General features: G+C 42.0%; 1 protein-coding gene and 1 long non-coding RNA gene across 4 annotated transcripts; both read right to left on the minus strand.

Annotated features, from left to right (window-relative positions):
* Positions 1–1,856: 1,856 nt before the first annotated feature.
* Positions 1,857–21,438, minus strand: BCL7A (BAF chromatin remodeling complex subunit BCL7A). Of its 3 annotated transcripts, XM_085592769.1 has the most exons (7): positions 21,203–21,438; positions 17,044–17,153; positions 13,407–13,488; positions 10,597–10,693; positions 8,601–8,768; positions 5,863–5,984; positions 2,876–5,022 (listed from the first exon to the last, which is right to left on the minus strand). In XM_085592769.1, the coding sequence occupies exons 2-7, from the start codon at positions 17,076–17,078 to the stop codon at positions 4,951–4,953; spliced, it is 576 nt and encodes a 191-aa protein (XP_085448895.1). In that variant the 5' UTR covers positions 17,079–17,153; positions 21,203–21,438; the 3' UTR covers positions 2,876–4,950. The 3 variants fall into 3 exon arrangements, with proteins under 3 accessions (XP_021400275.1, XP_085448895.1, XP_021400276.1); XM_021544600.3 differs by lacking the exon at positions 17,044–17,153 and having other exon boundaries at positions 1,857–5,022; XM_021544601.3 differs by lacking the exons at positions 2,876–5,022; positions 17,044–17,153 and adding an exon at positions 5,517–5,695.
* Positions 14,220–15,994, minus strand: LOC146766018 (uncharacterized). Its single transcript, XR_014958609.1, has 3 exons — positions 15,859–15,994; positions 15,231–15,277; positions 14,220–14,357 (listed from the first exon to the last, which is right to left on the minus strand). It is a non-coding gene; the product is annotated as an uncharacterized LOC146766018 (long non-coding RNA).
* Positions 21,439–22,719: the final 1,281 nt, after the last annotated feature.

Here is a 22,719-nt window from a genome sequence, read left to right on the forward strand (position 1 = left end):
AAATAAATCCACTTATTTTGGAGACAGACCTCTTGGTTTGGCCTTTTAAGATGAGCATTTAGAATGATCAGTAACAGTTCAAGACTGCCAGCGATCCTCTCCTGCTCCACAGCAAGGAATTCCAGGAGGCATAGGGAAACAGAGGCCACAGCATCTTTTGAGTATGTCTTTTCTGTTTTTTCATCAATCCACAGTTCAAGGTGAAACACAAGCCACCTGCTTCTGATGATGTACCTTCAAGGAACAACGTCAATTCCTTTAAATAAGCTTTTAGCACAGGAGGAGTTCGACTGTAATACACACTGTGAACAGAGACATCCAAGCTGTTCAATGCCCACAGTGTATTCCACACCACTTAGTGGTGAGATTATCCTCCCAAATCTACAGACAGGAAGATAAGCATTCCCATACTGATGAGGGAAAGAGCCCAAGGGATCTTACTCACAGCCTGCGCCAGGGCTGAGTGCAGGAATCCAGCCCAGCCGTGCCCCATTCTATGCCAATCCTGCTCCCAGGAAACCACAGGGACAACCTCCAGCCGTGCCCTGCTCCAGGCTGCCACTGCTCACTCCCTGGCACAAGCCTTACCTGTTCAGAGGCCTTTCCTGCTGGGACCCATCTTGAGTTACAGCCTTGCTTCTACTTGTCCTTTCCTCTCTCTCCAGTTCCACCCCGTATGGAACTCCTTGATACATGTCTCCTGGTTTAATTCACTAATCTGGAGAAGGGAAAAAAACAAACCAAACCAGTTCCCTTCCCAGGTTAGTGAGTATAAAGGGGCTGGTAAAGATGATACAAGCACCCTGCTAAATGTGAGGGAGGCGACAGAGTCAAGGTGGGAGCAGGCTGGTGCTCGTCCTGCTGGGAGCCAGAGCCAGCAGAGCAGTCCAGCTGCCTGTGGAACTGCAGGCCACCTTGGGACAGAGCACACTGAACACTAAAAATAAGCTGGACACTTTATATCCATCTTGAATGAAAAGAATCTTTCCAGAACTCTTCAGGAGTTTTACCCTTGCACGCATTGGACTCAAGCTCATTTCCACACTCTGCCTTCCCTACCCCCTCCAATTTAAGTACCACAACATGTTAACCGAGGACCAAACGAGGAATTTGGTAAATGAATTATCTTAAATTACCAAATTATTCTGCAGATTGCTGTAATTACGCTGATCATATCTGTTTGTAGTTCTTACAACCACCACCTGCCCCTGCCCTACCACACTATTATCAAGACACCTTTGGACTTCTCAAAGGTGGATCATTTTATGCATTACCAAATGAGACAACACCAGAGAATGCACATTTAAAAATACTATTTATAAAAACAGAAATTTATTGCAAATTAAAAAAAAAACCACAAAAAACCAAAACTAACCAAACTGAGATTAGATTTCTTGATAAAAATTATTCACACAGCATTCATGTTGTGATTTTTTATTTTATTTTGAAATGAAACCATTGTACATTGTACAAACCATAACTACCGATGGAATAAATAAGTGAAAAATTATACTGCTGTACAACACACACACACAAATCATAAGATGGAAAACGATTAGGTATTGAAGAAAACAAAATTCTTTACACCTTCTAACAGGCCCTTAGAGATAAAGAACATTCCAAAACATGACAATGCTTATGAAGATAGCCACCCAAAACCAATATTTTATACTGCCTTGTTGATTTTATTTTTTGTTGTTGTTTTGTAAGTGCCAGCACTTTTTGGAATGTTTAACAACTACTTCCCCAAGCATAAAAATTCCAAGGAATAGTTCTGCTATAAAATGTTTGGCTGAGTAAATCGATTATCTGGAAGGCCTTCCCACATGTTCCACAAACTCAGCTAAATTACTTGCTTGCTTCTAGTTTCTTTTTCTTTTTTTTTCATATTTTTTGTTATTTTTTTATTTATTTATTTGTAACTGAAGCTCCAACATTCAGCATTGTAGCAAGGAAGCACTTCTTGATATTTGCACTATTTCTAAAACATCAGCTGTATGAGAACTTTCAGTCATCTTGAAAAAAATTACATCTCTCCTCCTGCTCCACCTCTCAATGCTTTCAATAAACCCTTTTACAGTGAGTTCATAAAACAAGTTTTGGGTAGAGATAGGTCCAAGCCAAAAAAAAGCTGGATTTAGATCTGGTTTCAAACCTCAGTGGATTTGAATTCCATGTTCTGGTTTGGTCCCATCTGTACTTTCTGGCATTAAAATGTGTTCAATCACATCCGTTGGCCCATAAATGTTATCAGGCACTTCAAAAAAAGACTAATAACAGTCTTATACACTATTTTGGATTTCTTCATACCAGATAATGTCAAAGTCTCTTCCCTCAGAGACTGACAATAACAGGTCTAAGGAACCCAAATCTATCTGCTTGTTCAGTTGTCTGTTGTCACTAGAATCTCTGGTTAAAATAAAAGATCTGAATGCATTCTGTAGAAGCTGTAAATGAAGGATTTCTACCTCAGAAATAAAGCCTCTAGGAAGATGGTTATGATGCCTTGTCTCATTAGCCACAGAACAATGAACAGTTCTGAGCAGAAGCCACAGGAGAGAAAAGGAAGTTTATAATTAAACCTGTTGATGTCAATAATGCCAATAAATGCTTCTATCTAATGAAAAATTTGAGGTATTTTTAGTGCTATTTATATATTTTATTTCTTCCTAAAGTACAGGAATTAGTTCCTAAATGAAAAGTCTATTTACTCCCTTGGAAACATCTACAAAATGAAAATTAAAAACTTCCTGCGATGCACCTGAAGAGAGGGATTAGTAAACACAACTACTTGTCAAAGGTGGCATCAATTTGTTTTGTTTTAGCATTAAGAATAATGAAAAGTTAGTAAATCAAAAATATTTAAAAGTTTGAATCTTTCTAGATTTGCCCATTTAATATATCAATAGAACTTCTCACAAAATATCACTTAAATCTGAATGCAATATACATACAAATCAATCATCATGGACCAGTTATCCACATTTTAGGCATACACACAATTCAAGAGAGAATTCTACCGTTTCATTGCATATATTGTGCAAATTGAGTTTTTTGGCTCCTCATTTCCTTATTTTCAGAATGTTAATGGACTTCATGATTAGACCAGAAATCCCAAAATCTTGTAAGGGAGCACGCTGTTTTCATGAATGATTTGCAATCAAATTTTATTCAGTTAAAATCCAAAATGTTTTATTTCAACATAAAGGAAAAGCTGAGTGTCATAGGTTATTTGGGGTTCAATCCTACAAACATCTTACTGAAGGTCAGTATTGGCTCCCCACTGCTCCCTCCCCTTTTCCCTCCCCCCAGTTCCTCATTATTTTTCCTAATAAAGTGGTAATTGCAAACTTAATGCAGTAGTCTAAGTGCAAGCCATTTTCACTATTGGAGAATTCAGACCTGTATGAGCTTCACAAACCTATTTTATGAAAAAAACGTTATCAACTGGAAGCAACTCCTTTTTTTTTTTTTTCTCATCTAAAAAAGTATTTACAGTTTTTCAGCTTACAAACTACACACAACCATTTCCAGAGCTGTGAGATCGCATTTTAAATTGCCAGTTCCATCTCCCACACCAGGAGAAGACACAGCAAGGGCCCGATCCAGCAGCACGGATGGACACGTGGATGGATGTGTGTGCATGGAAGTGGGAGATCAGGGTTTATTTATTCCCTGGAAGTACAAATACCACTTGGAAGACCAGACCCTCGTGACCTGATGCAGATGGTTCCACACTTCTGCTAGCCAGGAATTTGAGGGGAGCTGCACCTACCTTGTGCCTTTCCATTAGTTTAGCATAAGCACACTTCAATGTTAATTGGAAGAGAAGGAACATTCCTAACTGGAGTTAGGAACTGGACTATGGAAACAACAAGGCTTATTTACAAGACTTGCTGAAAGAGAATAAGGAAACCCCCTCCCCCCCAATACAGTATCTTCCTGGAACATAGAAGTAAACATCTCATAATGAAACAGTACAATGAAATCCAGTTCAGTGAAAACATGATATCAAAAAAGACCAATTGAAAATAAACTCACTGTGCATCAATCCCTTTGATCCTATTTATGTACATAGTGGAACTTTCCTGTAAAGCAAGTTGTACCCAGTACAGAGATCTGGACCTAATACGCAAGTATTTTAAGTGCCTGTGTTATAATATCTATTCAGATCTGGACTATAAATGGTAAACAGATCATGTTAACTTCTGATGAAGTTAAGTATTTAGAAGACCAAATTTACAGTTGCGAATGCCATGCATTCAATAAAAGATCTCCACTATAGCTGCTAAAATAAAACATCAAGCTCCTTTTTCTCCTTGGACTCCAAGAGTGAAAATGGCTTCCTGATTTGTAGTTGTTTAAAAATTTGAGCACCAGGGATTTAAAACTTAAAAACAAAACAAAAACCCCAAACAAAAAAACAGAAAAAAAAAAGCCTTACTATATGGCATTCTGCAAACATAGGCCACTTTGCAAAGGAGACAGTTGCAAAACAACTTTTAAAAGTTAGCACTGTTTTCAGAACACAAGGCACAAAACAAAAGCAGACATCACGCCAGAACAATGAACTTCACATGAAAGCTAATACCTGACCTGTACCATCCTTAAATATCTTACAATGTTAAATAGAGAAATGAAAAAAAAAAAAATACAGCAGCAACATAATTGTAATTTTGACTTTAGAAACAGTGCGTAGACCCCTCCTGAGTTGTTTACTCCAACCAATTCAGAGACAGTAACTTAACAGTTCTCAATGTTTGTTTCACAGGAAAAAGTTTTCAGTGTCTGAGAAGTTAAACCTTTGTTAGGCTTTCTTGGATTTTTGCTTGGTAACTTGAAAAGTTAGGAGTTCTGTCCTCATCCAAGAGAAGATGCTTAAGTAAGGTTGTTCTATAATTAAGCCCACTGATGTACCTTACATAAAAACTGACCAGAAAAATCTATAGTCTAAATCTCTTCAACATTTTGTTGGGAAGCCTCTACTTTCATCTTTTTAGAAGGTGGCACTCCTTCAGAGTCCTTAATGAGGGGGAAAAGAAAAACAGCCACGTTATCAATTGCACTGAAGCTGAGGCACCGCAAACATCAAACAAACAGCACCAACCAATTCCCCACCATGTGATGTGTCCCAGAAAAAGCATCCCTGGATGCCAGGACGTGTCTCAGTGCTGCCTTAAATCCCTCCTCTATTTACATCTTACCTCAGCATCTTTGCACTTGTCATCTACAAGGAGCAAAATTCTAGTTCCAGGCTAAAACCCACAGTGAATATTCCAAGGGACAGCCTCGATGGAGGGTGCACTGAAACTGAGGACCCACAGGAAAACCAGGAGGAACAGGGCTCTGCCTGAGGATCTGCCCTTGTCCTGCCCTGAGAAGGGCACAACTGCAAGGATAATTTCTTCCTCCCATCCTCCCACCCACCCAGAATTTTGCAGTGTTTCAGGGAGTAAACAAACACCCAAGCATCCACAAATTAACTCTCCTAACTGCCATAAACATTTACCTTTACAGAAGGTGTTCTACTTCTGAATGGTCCTCAAAGGGTCCAGTAGGTTTGTTCCAAGCAATTTATTAATGTGAAATGTTAATATTCACTTAAAAACATGGTCTGGTTTTAAGAAATCAAGAAATCCATCAGACCAATCTGGTTTTACTGTTCCAGCTCTGTGAGATTCAAGCAGCCAGCCACCTGGACCACAAAACCAGGAACAGGCACATTTAATACTCTACAGCTGCTTTACTGTCCTCACTTTGGAAATTATTGGAAATACACAACTGTCCTCCTTATATTTGCTTTTAAGTAAAAATAAACTCTTCCAAAATCCATGCAATCAGGCATTCGCATTTAAAAGTTACCTGAGAGTTTTTAGATGCCTCTGTAATTAAATCATTTTCTCCAGAGGACTGAATTTCTGCTTTCTCTGAACTATTCATGGAATTCTCCATTGAAGACTGTGAATTCTGTTCATCAGAGGTATCTGAAATGGCAAGAAATAATTTTAAACAAACAAATGAAAGCTTTCAGCAGGAGCTTTCCAGGATGTCTTCCCACTGGCGACATCCCCAGCACATCCATTTCACCCACGTTGTAACCATTATGAAAACACACAAAACAAGTGTATGAAAATGATGAATTAAGCTCAAACGCCAGGATCACAACCCAGCTGCTGCCTGAGCTTTTCCTTCCTGCTGCTGGAGCACAGACCCTGGGATCAGACCCTAGAGGGAGCCAAGCTCCTGCACAACCTCAAAGAGGATGTCTGAGCCCTCAGCAAACCATCCAGACTGCAAGGGAATTCCTTCAAACCAGAAGCAAAAGGCTGAAGTGTTACAACTAATGGATCTAAAAACCTGTGGCTAAGCAGAGAGAATAAAGTTACCTGAATCAAAATTCAGCCATATATTTAAAATCCCTTTTTTTTTTTTTTCCTTGCTAAGATATTTGAGATAGAATTTAGAAATTCAGCTAACTAGCTTAACCACTAAATTTTTAATTCTGGTGGACAGGTGTGAAGAAGTCCTCTAGCCTATTTATAGCTGTTACTTGCTTCCAGCTTTCACTGGGTTTTGGTTTGGTTTTGGGTTTTTTGGTTGGTTGGTTAGTTTTTTTAAAATCCTTCTCTCTCTCAAAACAAGACTTAGAGAAGATCAACGTTAAAGAACCCATTTATTTAAACAGGGGACAGGGGCATGTAAAATGTATTCCTAGATCCCTGACCCAAAGATTATATTAATTTATTCCATATGAAGAGAAATGCAAGATCAAACAAAATTGTTGGACAGTTTTGGTTAATGAAGATGCCATAACCAATAAGTAATGGATATTTCTGTGGTGTACTGTATAAAAAGCATCACAAGCATTTCTGAATTCAAGACAAAGTAATGCTCATCATGAGCATCTCAAAGACCACATTCAGTGAACTCAGGCAGAATCCTCTTCCTGACCATGTCTCACCAGAAAAGCATCTTCATGCTGAAAAAGTAACAAGTCCCAAGGGTCCAAAGAAATGTGAGTTTTGATTTTTGCTGTGTCTCTCAGCTCCCACTGAGCTGAGGAGCATTTAGCTATGTTCCCATCTCCCTGTGACAAAGCCATCCCCAGCTCATCTCTGCTGCTCTCTTCCAGCTGCTCCTGATGAAACACTCAGCCTGCTGCTGACCTTTGGGCAAGGAGATCCACACCTTAAACCACAGCCTCAAGCTATTCCAATGCCTGCAGGACTTGTTCGCACAGCAGAACGCTTTGAATGCACCTGTTTTATTTAAGAATTCCTCATTAAGCATTTCTGGCCACACAAAGTGGCTTACAGGAATCTCCCTCATTTCAGTGGAGTAACATGAGATAGACAGGCAAGGTCATTAACCCTGCCCAGTTGAAAAATGTCCCAATTGCAGGGCTCTGACTGATCAAAGCAAGATAGATAAATGTTTAATAAATTGTTTAACACAGCATTTAACCAACTGAAAACCCCTGCATTAATAACAGATATTTTTTGCCATTATGTCTCCCTTTCATTCTACAATACCTGGCTGTGGAACTCAGCCAGAGGACTTGGTATGATTTTCCCTGAACTTAAATTTAACCAGGGGAACATGCATGCTATGTAACAGGTTCATGTAAGCAGGTTCAGACAATATTAGACCAAGGAGTAAATCCTTACTGTTTACTGTGGCCAAATATGCAAGTAGAGGTATTATTTGCTCTGATTTATTCCAATTTGGTGATGGATCTGTTGTCAAATTTTAACCCCAGTTAATAATGACAACACTTAACATATTTAACCACTCTGGCATTACCAAGATAAAAGTTCTAAATTTAAATTGGTCAGTGGATGTACTGAGTGAAGAACTAAATTAGGAGGGCATAATTTAATTGCTTTGGTATGGGAAGAATTCCACAACCAAATCATTAGAATGGTGTTAAGGACATCTTTTATCTGTTATAAGAGGACAAAGAAAGTTATCTTCCCAAGAATATAAATACAGAGCATGTTTCAATTACCTAAAATACCATTTAAAGAGTGAGGGTCAGAACAATCCCTTAACCCACATGTATTTTTAATCTGTCCACAACTGCAATAGAATCTTGTAATGCTTTCAGAAAATTAGGACAGAACTCAGAGCTAACTTTTGAGTAAGTAGCAAGCAGGGTTAAGAGAAAAGAAAGCTTGCACTATGGTTTACACAATTAAAAAAGTAATTTCAAAATATCTCACTTCTATTTCACTGTGACACTAAGGCACCAACTTCCAGAGATCTACACAAACTAATATTGTGTGATTACATGGTAGCAGCCATTTCAAAGATGATTTTAAATTATTTCTTCTTTCAAGACTGAGATTTGAGAACAATAAACCAGTATTTTGTTTGTTTCTCTCTGAAAAGAGCCCTGAATGTCAGTGTGACCTTTCCAGTCATATGAAAGATCACCAGCAGGTCAGAGAAACTGTGGCCCATTTTCACATAAATGCCGAGAATTCAGAAACATCTCTTTCAAATTATTATGTTCCAGTTCTTAAAGTGGATAAGCAAATAAATAGCACACTAAAGAATAACTTTTTTTGTTTGGCTTTCAAATGGCCCTCCCAGCTCACCTTCTGAACCAGGCTGCTCCTTTGCCTCTGCCTGAGTTTCGTCAGACTTGACTTCAGTGCCGTCTGCTTGTGTTGCCAAGTTCTGCTCTGGTGCTGGACTGGAATTACTGCTGTTTTCCTGTTTTATTGGAGAAGCATCAGCTATTGAACTCTGGTTGCTATTGTCATCTGTGAACAGAAGAGTGAAAGCCAACGAAGTTTGATTTGACAAGATACAAAGCATACCTTAATTATTCTAAATTCTTCCCTGATAACACGATATAATTTAGCTCATTAGGGATGAAGTCCAATCATTTAGACTCACATCCAACTTTTTTTCCACACCAGCCAAAGGAATTTTCAAGCAGTTACTAAAAATCTAATTCAAAGAGTGTTTTACTCAGATCTGATGCAAAAGAACCCAGAATTTTGTAATATGAGTAAACAAGATCAATCGAAGTTGCAGTCTCATATACCACAGGGCTAAGTAAGTTCATTCTGCAGGTTTCCAAATACCCATCACTCCAATGTTCAGATAAGAAGATATTTTTTGAATTGAATCTTGAAGGACAGAAAAAAAACCCAACCCCAATCCCCTTCAAGATGAAATGTAACATCTAGTCCCAATATCAACAGTTTCTAACTGATAATTGTCCAGAATATTCTCTAGTCCTCAAAGACTTGGATCACAGTAATCTTCTGATGCACAGATCTGTAGTTAACAGAAAATATTCTGCCTGTGCCCTCTCCCTGTGACTGGGGTGCAACTTCCTTTAAGCCAGACTAACATACCTGGATAACCCAGAGGGAAGTTCCGGCTCCCTAAAGAAAACTAACCCTGCAAAATATTATTAATTAAATTACTAGAATCCAAGTCAATCCATCTCCCTCTGCATCTGTACAACCATTAAATCCAAAGGACTTTAGGAACACAGAGCTGCTGCTGGGACCAGAGCAGACTCTGGTCTGATTTCACTCTGCTCTCTCCAGAGCAGACTGAAATCAATTCAGATTAAGTTGATCACAAAATTCTACAGTGTGAAATTGTACAGTTAAAAACAGAGGTGGTAAGTGATAAAAAAGCAAGTAGTACATTCAACTCATGGATGGGAGAATCAAGACTTAAAAAAATTAAATTATCTGACTGAGGCAAAAGTTAAAAGCTTTGAAATAGATGAAAAATTAATCCAGATCCGCAAAACCCCTGTTCATTCCTTTAACTGCAAGACCACACTTGCTGTCAGCACTGCAAAAAGCAATCATGAGGCAGCACAAATGCAAATAAAACTGAAATTAAAAATTTACAACCCACTAAAAAGCGATCCTCTCTTATCAGCTCAAACAGTGCTGTGTTCTCAGCCATAATTGTTATCCAAACACCCAGAAGGTAAAAACCTGAAGCAGAACTGAGCTGTGCAAGCTGCTCTGTAATAAACACCAGCCTAACACTAAAAAGTCACATTTAGAAAAAAATTAAAGTGAAATAAAATTGACCTCATAGTGCCTGACTGGCAAACAAAAAAGTTTTCTTGAGCAGTTCATTTCATCAAGCTGAAGCAGAAGGATGGCACCACAGAACCAGAGCTTGCTTTCCTGGCTCTTGCAGAATTCCCTTGACCTTAATCAGTAAGAGAGTTAATAAGTACAAAACCTGCCTAAATTATAGTAGGTCCCACCGAGCCTTTGGGAGATTTTTGGTTCTTCAAGCAGCAAACTCTGTTGAGGTATTACTGCACCTGAGTGCAGTGCTTTGAATGGTAGATATTTCTAATTTTATTTTCATATTTAACTCCACTAACAATTTTTTCCCTTACACTCATAGCCCATATATAAATGGCATTTAAACAACTGTTAGTACATCTACAGAAGAAAAGTCCAAGGTACCAAGTGAGTATCTGACGATGTTTTCCATTTTGATTCAAGTCCATACATCAGAGCAGTGGAGAATCTGAGGTTGTTGGTTTACACTTTCACAGCAGTGTAAGAGGGGAATTGGGTCTGACCTTCTCCCACTCACCATGCATGTCCATCATCCCTGGGGAGGAGCTGTTCTCTGGAGTGGTCACTTCAGAGCCACATTTTTCATCTTTGCCCTTTTTCTTATTCTTATTTTTCTGAAAAACAAAATTTACCACATACAAATGAGGTATGAGGTATTCCTCAGCCATGCAGAGAAATCCACATTGCTGTGTAAACCCTCCTCCCCACTCAGCACTTCTGTAAGAACAGCTCACAGTCTCAAGTGAAACCTCCTCCTCCTCTACAACTAATGCTGTTTCTTCATTAAAACTGAAAGATGGATTAAGAAAAATCAGATTTGACCTAAATCAAAGAGCACAAGCACAACAGCCCTGAGTGAGCTGTGGGTCCCAACCTGCTCCCAGCCCACAAGGATGAAAACAAAGGAAGGGACCGTGGCATCCATCACGTGGGGAATCTGTGCCTGCTAAGGGATGCAGCATTTGCAATTAGGAGGTGATGTAATCAGTCTCACAGGAAAAAGAGCCAGCTGCACTGCTTTTGGAGATCCTGCTACTGAGGAGACAATTCAAAGCCTGACTCCAGGAAGAATGCTCTCAGCCCACCCTTTTGGACAGAGACCGTCCTCCAGTGAGGGAAGCAACTGAACCAAAATCAAATACTGTCTAAGACTTCAGAAGAAATTCAACAAGTGATATCTGGAGGGTCTTTTCTCTGTATTTTAAACAGATCATTAATTTTATTTCTAAACTGCATTTTTACTTAGAGAAGCCAGATTTTACTCACTGTTACATGAAACAGGTGAGAGCACATGGACTTCTTTACCTTTGCAAAATGAAAGGGGGTCAGAGGGGTCATGATCTCTCTCAGGTCTGGTTTTGTTGGTTTTTAAAGTTAAAAAGAACACTTTTGCCACAAAAGAAACACTGGAAGCGACTGTGAGCAATTTAAGCTGACAGGTGTTTTTTAAAGAGGTTTAACCATCAGAGTGATGAGGTTCCAGAACAGCCTTCCACAACCAGGAGGAAGAGCCAAGCTAATTGTAGTGCAGAGAAATGCCAAAGTGTCTAAGGAGCAAAACGTGATGGTGGGGGGAGTAATTTAATTTCTGTTCACCAAAATCAAAGACAACTTCAATTTAAAATAGGGGAAGGCACCACTCTCCTATTTTAGTGAAAAGCAAATATACTGTCTGGTCCTTCAGAGTGGATGAAATTTGATATAAAAAGATATCCGCAACAAAATTTAATAGACAAAATTATCCCTATCTGGTACTTACTGTTAAAATCTACGTGCTTGTGTGATTTGTGAGAACTTCCAGAGCTGCAGGACAGAAACCTTGCCAACATCAAGCCTGAAACAGCTTGAACTGAAACTGCAGCTGCTCAACAGCCTCTACTTGAAATAAAAAGAACATGACTGTAGGACACCAGCATAACTGGTCTTAAACAAGTGTCCCAATTTCAGCAAATCTGGAGCCTCAACCGAGAGATGATGGCTTAGAAAACACAATTAAACTCTGCACATAGAAACCATTATAGAAACCCATTCTTCGTAATAGACAACCTGACTTTGGGTAGCAGTGACCTTGAAAATTCCTCCAGAAGCTCACTTAGAAATTCTGTTCCCAAGTCCCACAGCACCCATCCTGCAGGCACAGCTGAACAGCAGGGAAACAACTGCCAGAAGCCCTGAGCCTAAGTATCCTAAACCCCACACTCCCTTCTCAGACTGCACAATTTTCCCCCACTATGTACTATAAATAATAAAATCAAGAACAAACATTTGACAAGTAGAAAGAATGGACAGGTTTCCCAATTCCCAAGGGGGAATTTCACAGAGATGCTGCCCAAGCACTGGAAAAACCCTGAGGTTTACCACAACTCTGACAGTCCCTGAAATCTGTGGGACAACCAAAGCACAGAAAGAAACAAACTCAGTTAAAGCAATCCTAATTAAAAAAAAGGGTCTTAAATTTGAAGTCTGAGTAAGACGTGGTCATGACACTGTCTTGACTGAAAAAAACACCATTTTACACATCTATTAATACAGAAGTTTTTTTCCAAATAGGTCTGCACTCATCTTTCAGGTAAGATGAGACAGCCCAAGGAAAGAGTGCCAAACGTAGGATATGTTTTTTATTGTGTCATAAATTTACTCTGGTATCGTGGTTTAGTGTTCTCTCTATCACAATATTACAATTTATAACGATCATTTTAAAAAACAATTTTTAAGTCCTATCAGCTTTGATTTTCACACTTCTTTTTACGTCACACCAACAGTGCACACAACATAAACAGGATGCACAGACAGAACATTTATCAAGAGACAACACACGTGACAAGAGAAGCGTGTGCTGCTGTATTATTTGGCTGGACATCTTAATACAAGTGATCCCAGCTCCACAGGATATTCCTACACTGATGTCAATTTTTTTCCACCCAGTTTTGAGCAAAACAGCAGTGATGCACACATAGAATATCTTCTCTGCCCTGCCTGTTCCAAACCAGCTGCTTTCTTTAAATCACCTGGCAGAAAGCGGGGAAAAATAATCCATGTCATAACTTTCCCTTCCTGCCTCCCAGTTAGTTAGAGAAAGATTTCAAACTCAGTTTCAGCTGCATGTTTAACAGTTATCTGAGAACTGATCCCAGCTGACTCCAGGGAGACTGTCACACACTCACCCATCAACATCACTTCCTGTAGAGATCAACATCCCCCTGGAGCTTCCAAACCCACACCAGTCTTAGCTTAAAGGCTCAATGAAAATCAAAGAGTATTTCTTTCTACTTTGTCTAAACAGGAGCATCTACATCTGGAAAAAGCAAGATACTGCAGGATACTTACATCATCCACTTTAGGCTCTGTTACTGGTACCCATTTGTAAATCCTTAGGGATGTGTCGCCAACTGTCACCCACTTCTTCTCCCTACAAAATTACAATGCAGGAGAAGTTAAACCTCAGATTCAGAAGAGAGTGATCTACTATTGTAAGTTGTCAAGAATTTAAACAGGCTATTAAGTAGGATGATCTCTATTACATTGTCTTTAGCACTGCGTTGTGCAAATTGTTCTTTGCATTTCACAACTCGCTAGAGCGCTGCTAACCTCCAGATTTCTCAGGGCTGTTACTTGACTGGGTGAGTAACTGCAGTAGCAGTAATAAGATCTGGATTAAAGATAAAGTTAAGAAGAACAGCAATTGAAAATGCAGATTTAATGCCTACAATTTTCACTTAAGTTTCTAGAGAGCAGAAGAGGGTTTAGACAGACCAGTGTGTTTTGATTGTCGTGAAGCTGTTTAATGGGATTAGAAATCTAGATGCATTTTGACCATCTGAGGTACATTTGTGGGGCAGAAATTTGCTGCTGGCAATTTAATGCTCACTTCCACACCCCTGACAGACAGCTCTGCACTTCCAGCTGTAGGACCAGCAGCCTCACGGGGAGCAATCAGTGCTGTGGTGCAGAATGCAGACTCTGGAGAGCCCAGCTCTGGGGAAAGGCAAGGCTGAGCCTAGCAGAGAGGGGAACAGCCTGGGCTGCTGTGTGCAGACCCTGCCAGTGAGTGGTGACAATGACAAAAGGTGCAGGACACGTGGCTGCAGGGTGGCTCTGCCTCGGGGCTCCCAGGGCTGGGGTGGAGAGGGATGCTGAGGCTGAGGGATGCACTCCTTGAGCTCTGCACATCAGGGATTTAAAGAAGGTCCACAATGCCAGAGAAATTTCATCACGTTTCTGGGATCAGTTTTCAGGTCACAGATTACCACTGCTGGTTCCTGGGTTTGCAATGCAGCTCTGCAAATGGATCGATTAAAAGTTAACAACAAAGACCAATTCCATTAAATATTCAGGAACATTTGAAATTAATTTGGCATGAGATCTCAGGCTATTTTTTTCCCATAAATACATTTAAATAATAGATTTGGGATCCAGTTATAGATTAAAAAAATAAAAAATGTTCTTTGCAGGATGGGAGAAGCTGGATGTGACTCCAAATATATATATTTATATATATGTGATAGCTCCATTTTTAGAAAGGGCCTCCAGAATCAAAAGCAGCCACACTGTGCAAATGTCACAAACATCCTCCTATTTGTTTTAGCTACTAAAGCCAATCTTATATTTTCCCTTTAGAAGAGGCATTTTCCTGTTTAATTAAGAACAAAAGCAAAACTAAACTGTATATAAATGTATTTGATACATTTTGGCCCTGTCCATGATATTTTAATTGAAGTCCAAAACTATTTCAAATTAATTTCTTTCCCACTGCTCTTCATGGAGCAGTGTTCCCTCAATGTGTTTAGACACAGTCATTTGGGTACACTAGGTGGCTAAATATGTCAAAATCCAATTTCACTCTAATTTGGAGCTCTACATGCGATAAAAATGACAGTGGAGATGAGGGCATGTCAATAATGAGAGCATACTTAATTGTGAAGAGATGATCATGATATAATTTGGGGTTTTTTAAGGATACAAGACAAATTAGATTTATTTCTACTTAAGTAAACCTCTGAAATAATGAAAATAAAACCAGCTGGGGTTTTTTTTTTGGGTGTGGGGAGAGGTGAATAAATGCTTTTTTTAAAAAAATCAAGATTTTAGTCTTTTCCTACAGCAAAATATTACTTAGAGATGCTGCACTGGAAAACCAAAAGTTCAAGATACCTGTTAGCATCTCAAAGCAGCCTCACACAGCATCTTCACTGGACAGACTGTAGAACACAGGAGGAAACCTATATTAGTAACTTTTTCCTTCTAGTATTAAAGTTAGCCCTGACATTTTAACTCTTCTGAGCTTCTTACCACTTGAAGTTTTGATAACCCTCAGCTCTAGGGATTTTTTTAACTGATTTCAATACACAGTAATTCAGACAACAACGGGAATAAGAATATTTTGTGATGGAAGTACACCAACATCCCAGTCCTGCAAACACTTATGGCAGAAAACCCAACATCACAGTGCTATTATGCAAATATTTTACTTGTGTAAGTATTTACAGTATTGACAGTTTAAGACCATGAAAGTATTAATAAGAAAAAAAGAAGACAACCTCCTCTAAAACTTAATAAAAGCATTGGCAGCACAAACACAAATTTGTTAACAAAGAAATGCAATGACTTTCAGACATTTAAGATCAACAGGGTAAAATAATTTCAAGATTTATGACATTTATTGCAAAGTTAAGCTTCGAGTACTATCTGAAATTCTTACTGCCTTACCATTTCAAAACAAAACCCAAAACCCAAACAAGCAAACAAAAACCCCAAACCCATTTCTACTCTGAAAACTCACTTTTTAATCTTTTGTGCAAAGACACCATCCCAACCTGCTGATCAGGGACTTTCCTTTTCACTCAGTGAGAAATGACAATTCACTGATGCTGCCCATGGCAGCAAGTTTGGGACATGCTGCACAAATCACAGGAGATCCTCACTGACCCAGAGCTGGAACCAGGAATGAGGAACTCATGAACTCTTGTGCTCTGTTGTGAAACCTTCAATAGTTTCTTCACCTGTTTTCCTTCACCTGTCTGCTGCACCCACCCGCCTCAAGATCCTGACCAGAATTCCACCCCCATCACTCAATTCCACCTTTGATAAGTGATGAGTGAGCAATATCTGTTATTGCACCATCCCCTGTTACTCTCTGTAGGTTGGTCTCTATGTTGACTGTTGGACTGGAAAACATGGCTAATGGAACACCATCAACCTGACATTTTATCAGGCTAAAAATGGGGCAATTATCACCTTTACTTGTCCATGTCGAGCTGATAACTCCACAGTTTTACAAAAAAAAACCCATTTTGCCTGTTTTCAAAGCTCTCCTGTTTCTCCATGACTCAGGAGTAACAACAACAGAAAATGGCAAAACCAAAATATAAACAATAATATTTTTTCTTTTAATCTTCCACACTGAGAAGTATCTTCAATATTTTACTTATAGTAAATTCAGAAACTAATCAGTGCAACAGAAACAAGCCCTTGCATTTATCTGAAATTGTGTAAAAGCATTTTTAAATTCTGAACTATATCTGCAAAGCATTTAAAGGACAGCCAAGGGTACAAAGGGTAACCATTAGTATCAACACTTTTTCAGTGCTTATGCCTAAGGCTTACTAATATCTAAGCACTTACATCATTATATACTCAATTCACCATTCTAAATAACCCAAGACTTTCAAGTATATTTATACTTTGTTTAATAACACTAAAGCTCCACAGATGAACATCAGATTCCACGTGTAAAAGTAATATACGGGCGAGCAAACACAACAGTGTATATTACACTTACACAGAAAGTGTCAAGGCAGCTTCTGCAGCAGCAGTGAGTGCCAGAAACATTTGATGGCAGAGACACAGAAAGCCTTTACTGCCAATACATCACTCAAGGAAAGGCTTTCCCACTTGTCTGGCCTTTTCCCATGACTACCATTCATCACAGTGATCTGCATTTACACACGGATTTGCTCCCACATACCCCATCTTCTGCTGGTGATCACGAAGTGACGTCATAATGCTGAATTTATCACATCACACTCAACTTGCATTGCAACAGAGTTTGGTGAAAATCACAGAATTATGACCTCCCTGTGGGATCAAGCAAAAGAGAAAGGGGATGGGAAAGAATATGCCATTATTATACACAAAAAGTGCTGTCAGATGCACAAAAACTGATTTTTTGAAGCGTAGGCTTGCTTTTCCGAGCACGCCTACTGCTGAGTAGATGTTTGTCTAGTGACTAACGTGGAGGAGCCCCAGACACACATGGTGTTTATTGAACAGGCTGCAAATACAATAAAATGCCATGTAGAGAGGCTGGACAAGGACATGTGGTCACAGACACCTTCCCTCTGGGTTTATCTAAGTACAGCACACGCAGGGAGTCCCCTGGAGTGTACACATGGCTTAAATTAAGCCCTGCTTGGCTCCATGTGGCCACGAGCACCTTGCTCACAGCAGAGAGAACCACGGCTCACACATGCCAAAACTCTACCTTCAGCTTCCACTGAAGTCAGAGAGCATATCCTGGCTCACAAAGAAATAATCACAAGCCAGGAAAAAGAAAGGTATCGTAATTCAAGCATGGTAACAGCGTGTTTGGGTCACTACAGAACTTCAGTGCGTTCCTGCACATACACTGGGTATTTTTACTTCAACCATCACTACCTGAACTACAGTCTTAGGAGAAAACCCAACACAGACTGGCTAAAGCAGGGAGGTGATCTGGGAGGAGCAAACAGCCTTTTCCCAAAGACAACATGTTAAGGAGTTCTGTGTCATGACTCCCTTTTCAGAGTGAAAGACTATTTGAAGAAGGAGGCATGAGCAGCAAAACCTGCAGAAACTCAATCTTGGAGCATTACATACCACACAAAAGCATTTTAGCAAGTCTGAATGGAGACAGTGAACAGAAGAGCTACAGCAGCACTGCCTAGAAATCCTAAATAGTCACAGCTCAGGATCCCAGCCAATGGAACCAGGTAAAACAGCCTGTGGGGACTTTTCCCCTCAACTTTCTCCAGGTACTTTCACCAGTTGTCCAAGTTCACCTCTTCTTCCTAAGGTGTTATCACTCCCCACAGATCAGGGCTTTGATGGGTCAGAAAAAGGTCAAAGGACTCCTGAGAAATACTGCAATTCAAAGGGAAGGGAACACAGTGGGATTTCTGATTCCTGGTGCATTCTCCAAAGTCAGGCTTACCTATCCCCACCAGCTATTCCAGACCTCCATCCTTACATGTTTGCACAGCTGTCCTAAAGTCCAGCAGTGCTATATACCCACACAAATTACTTCACTGCCTCCCAAGACATCCTACCACTTACACTTTCCTCCTTCTCATTCCTTGTCTCTCAGCAGATGTCTGTATTTCCCCCCATTTAATAAATCAGACTTTGACAAAAAACAAGAGTGTCTTCAGTATTTTTCTAGTACTGGTTGAGGGCACAATAGTTTTTGTCCCTCTCTTCTTGAGAGCCCACTTGGAATCTACATGTACCCATCAACTTTTAAAGCCAAAAAAACAATCCTGTACCATTAATTGAGACAAAGTAATCTCAGAGGATTTTTTAAAATAGACTGACAGAAGAATTTTAAGTACTGGTAAAGAAAGGTAGAATTGTTCACTTACTGTGGAAATTTAACATTTCTGCCACACAAACACAAGGCAACCATGTATTCTGTAAGCCACGTGCTGCGTGTTTTCCAAAACAGATGCTCATTCATGAGCGTGGTTTAAACAAAGGAGATAAGGTTACAGTAATCTCACGATAAAAACATAACAACTTCACTGTTTACTACTAAGTTCCAGCAATAACCAGAAGTGCCACGTGCTCTGTGAGCAGACAGGAAGACAGAGGAGCTGCATCCAAGTGCTGGCTGTCCAGGAACACTGATTTTCTGAGGAACAAAGTCTGCCCTGATGGAAGCTGCCCTCCAGCAGGCACGTTCACATCCCTGTGGCAGCACAGGGATTCGGGAGCACCAAGCACAGGTGGATGATGCCTTGGATAAAGCCATCCTCCACTCGGATGAGTTCCCAGCCCCGTCTGTCTCCCTGCCCATCCCTGGCACGCACTGCTCTGAGCACACAAGTCTCACAAAACTCTCTTCTAGGAAATGCTGGACGCAAGGTATTTTAATTTTCAGTGGCTGCATTTCCACAGAAGAGCTGTGGATGGCAACAAATTGCTCCTATTATGCAAATGAAACTGCACACTTGGAAATTGCCGATGTGGCTCTTCTGAAGATGCAGGAATTGCTAGTGTGGAAAGTTCAATTTAACAAGCCAAGTCTTCTCAAAACACTGAAACCACAAAACACAGAATCTCTCTAGCTAATTTCCCGCTGTATTTGACTGCAGGTGGAGGGGGGGTAACCATGAGATTCAACTGCAAATTATGATTCCTTTAAAAATAAGAAATTTGCTTTATGTAAATACTTGTGAGGTGCACGCACAAAAAGTCATATTGATACTTCTGACAATAATCAACAGAAACACTGAATGACTTACAGGAACCCTCTACAGCAATTGTCTATCGTGAAGGTTAAAATGTAGAGAAATCTATTTATACCACAAGATTTCTGTTTTACAGAAAGAGCCATAGCAACTGGCATGATGGCAGAGAGTCCTTGCCAAGAAAAAAATAAATAAATTAGGTATTTTGTTGAATGGCCAAGCTTCTGTCTCTACTCCTCTCTGAATTCCACAAACCAGGATTCAAAGGGAGCGTGCAGAGCTCATGAATGAAATACCTACAGACAGAACAGTCCCACACATCCAACCACGCTCCAGCTGGAACAAAAGTCCTGTCACACCGCTGCACATTGTTCTGACCTTCCAAAGCCGGCCCAGCAGTCAGCAAACTGCACTTAAAAACAAACCCGAGTAGAAGAGAGTTCCTGAAACCACCCGAGCTGCTCCGGCTCCCTACACAAAGGCTGGATTCTCTGAAATCCCCGTCCCGTGCCCGGTGCTCCTGGACACACGTCCCGGTCCCGATTCTTTGTCCGGCTCACGCCAACGGGCCCATTCGTGTGCTCAAAGCCATTTAAAACTTAACAAACCATTTCACTCTAATACGAACACGTTCAACTCTATCTTTGGCTCTTTTTTTAACGAAAACAAAGCGTTAGGTGAGGAGGACAATAGAAGTGTCCCCTTGATTTCAAACCTGCAAACCAGCTGAATGATGCACAGTAACAATAATGCAAGGAAATTTCCTCGTGGATTCCAAACGTTTAAAGGAAGTATTTTAAGATACATGCACAGAGACTGCTGAACAGTCAGGCAACTTGCTGGAAGAAAGATTCACTCTTGAGTCACAGCGGCACTGCTCTTTATGCCATCCCAAATCCCCGGACCGACCATGCAGAGCACGGCGCGACCGCTGCACTGTATTGTTTAAACACCTCGTGTGGGTTTTTCTAACAAAAGCAGGGGGAAAAAAGACAAAAGCGGGGAAATGCCAAAACGCGCTGAAGGCCTAACAAAAGGGACTTACTTCACACGGGGTATAACCTATAATTTGATGATTTAAGAGAGGTTCCAGGGGCAGTTCGCGCTCTCTCCCGTAGAGTCAGTGGGAGACGATCGCGCTCGGGTTTGCTGCGCTTTTACGCACAAACCCCGGGAACTCGGGAGGTGAAATCAATCCACAAACAGGCAACGACAAAAAATAAACTCTCGGGAGCTTCAGAGGGGTATTCTTAACGTGTTTTCTTTTTTTCCAGAACACTTCTCCGAGCACAATTTCCACCCAGAAGAGCGGGCGGCGGAGCCACCCCGGGCCCGCTCCTCGGGCCCTTTGTAGGGGCCGGCGGCGGGAGGCGCCCGGCCCGACCCCGCCGCCCGCCCATGCCCGAGGCGCCCGGCCCGGGCCCCGCGGCGAGGGGCGGCGGGCCGGGGTCCGCGGGGAGCGGCGGGGGCGGCGGGGAGGGGGCTCGGCCGCACAATGGAGCCGCCTCTCGCCCTCACACGCCGCCGCCGCCTTCATGTGACTCGCCGGAGCGAAATGGCTGCTGGGTGCCGCCGGCTCCCCGCCCCCCGCGGCCGCCGGCGAGCCCCGGAGCCGCGCGGGGCCGGCGCGGGGCGCGGGGGACGCGGGCGCGGGGTCCCGGCGCGGCGCGGCCCGCTCACCATTTGCGCACTTTCTCGATGGCCGCCATCACCCGCTTGATATCATCCTTCGCCCGGCTCCGGGTCTCGGCCCGCACCGACCGGCCCGACATGCTGCTGGGGGGCGGCGGGCTCGGCGGGGAACGCGGCGCTCGGCGCGGCCGGCGGCTCGGTCCGTGTGTCGGGGCGCCCGCCCGCACAATGCCGGGGCTGCGCGGGGCTCGGCACGGCTGCGCTCGGCGGCTCCGCTCGGCTCCGCCCGCCCGCCCGGCGGGGCCCGCGCTCCGCGCACGCGCGCGGCCGGCGGGGAGGGGCGGGGCGGGCGCCGTGAGGGGACGGCGGGCGGCGGGAAGAGCGGCGGGGCCGTGAGGGAGCGGAGCGGGCTCCGAGCCCCGCGCGGCCCTGCGGAGGAGCCACCGGGCGGGAAGGAGCCCCCGCGGGGGAGAACCGGGAGGCGGCCGCCCGCCCCGCGCGCTTCCGGAGTTCCCGTCGCTGGTTTGCCTCGAGCGTTCGCTGGAGAGAACACAAGACAACGTTCTTTCCCCACTCCCACCCAGCTCAGGCCGTAAGTTACCCCAGAACTAAAAAGTTTTGCCGATTTCAGCTCGCCTCCACCCTAAAGGGTCAGCAGGAGCTGCCCAGGGAGGCGGTGTAATCCTTTAGAGAAAGACTGGATGTGGCACTTGGTGCTATGGTTTAGTTGACAAGGTGGTGACCCGTCAAGGGTTGGATCCCACAGATCTTTTCCAACCAAATTGGTTCTCGTGATTCTGTGATAATCCAACGCAGTCTAGCAGCATCAAGAGCTCAGTTACATTTTACCACAAAGAAAAATCCAGTCCTAAAATCCAGGGTTTTTACAAACCTCAAAACACTTTACATAGAGATAATACCTATTTTTGTACAGGGCAGTGACAAACATCCATCCTATCCTTGCACCAGTTGCCATGACAGACCTTGAACATGGGTATGTGTGATGAAGTCCCCTGTTTTACACGAAGCATAAATCCATAATCAGCAGATTTTAGGTTTGTTTCCCCAGTGGTTATAAAGTTTCTCAGCTGCTTTAACTAATTCCAGCAATATCCATTGAATTGGGCTGCTTTTGAGCAGTGGAGGCTCAGCTCCGACAGAAATCCATGGAATTACATGAGCATAAAGGCTAAATGAGTTACATGGGAGGTGATGCTCTGCAGGAAATTTGTCACAGACCTGCGAGCTCTGGTGTGGTACTGCTGGACTCCTTCATTAACTTCTCCCTAATGCACACCTTGCTGTTGTTGCTAATTGTACAATCACAGATGCTCTGAGTACACAACAGCGATCTCTGTTTAAAAAACATTGCTTCTGAAAGGAACGCTTCTTAAGGGCCTACATTATTATTCAAATTGATGCCAAGGATGATGTAAAGAAGGAAGCTGTTCAACAGCACTTCACTGATCTTTCTACAGCAACTTGTATCAGTCTCATTATGCTGTTTATACACACACAGAGTAATGCCGTCCCATTGGTATTACACTGCTAATTGGAATCTCTAC

This window comes from Lonchura striata, chromosome 15 (genome assembly GCF_050655825.1).
Source record: "Lonchura striata isolate lonStrDom1 chromosome 15, ASM5065582v1, whole genome shotgun sequence".
NCBI classification, from domain to species: Eukaryota; Metazoa; Chordata; class Aves; order Passeriformes; family Estrildidae; genus Lonchura; species Lonchura striata.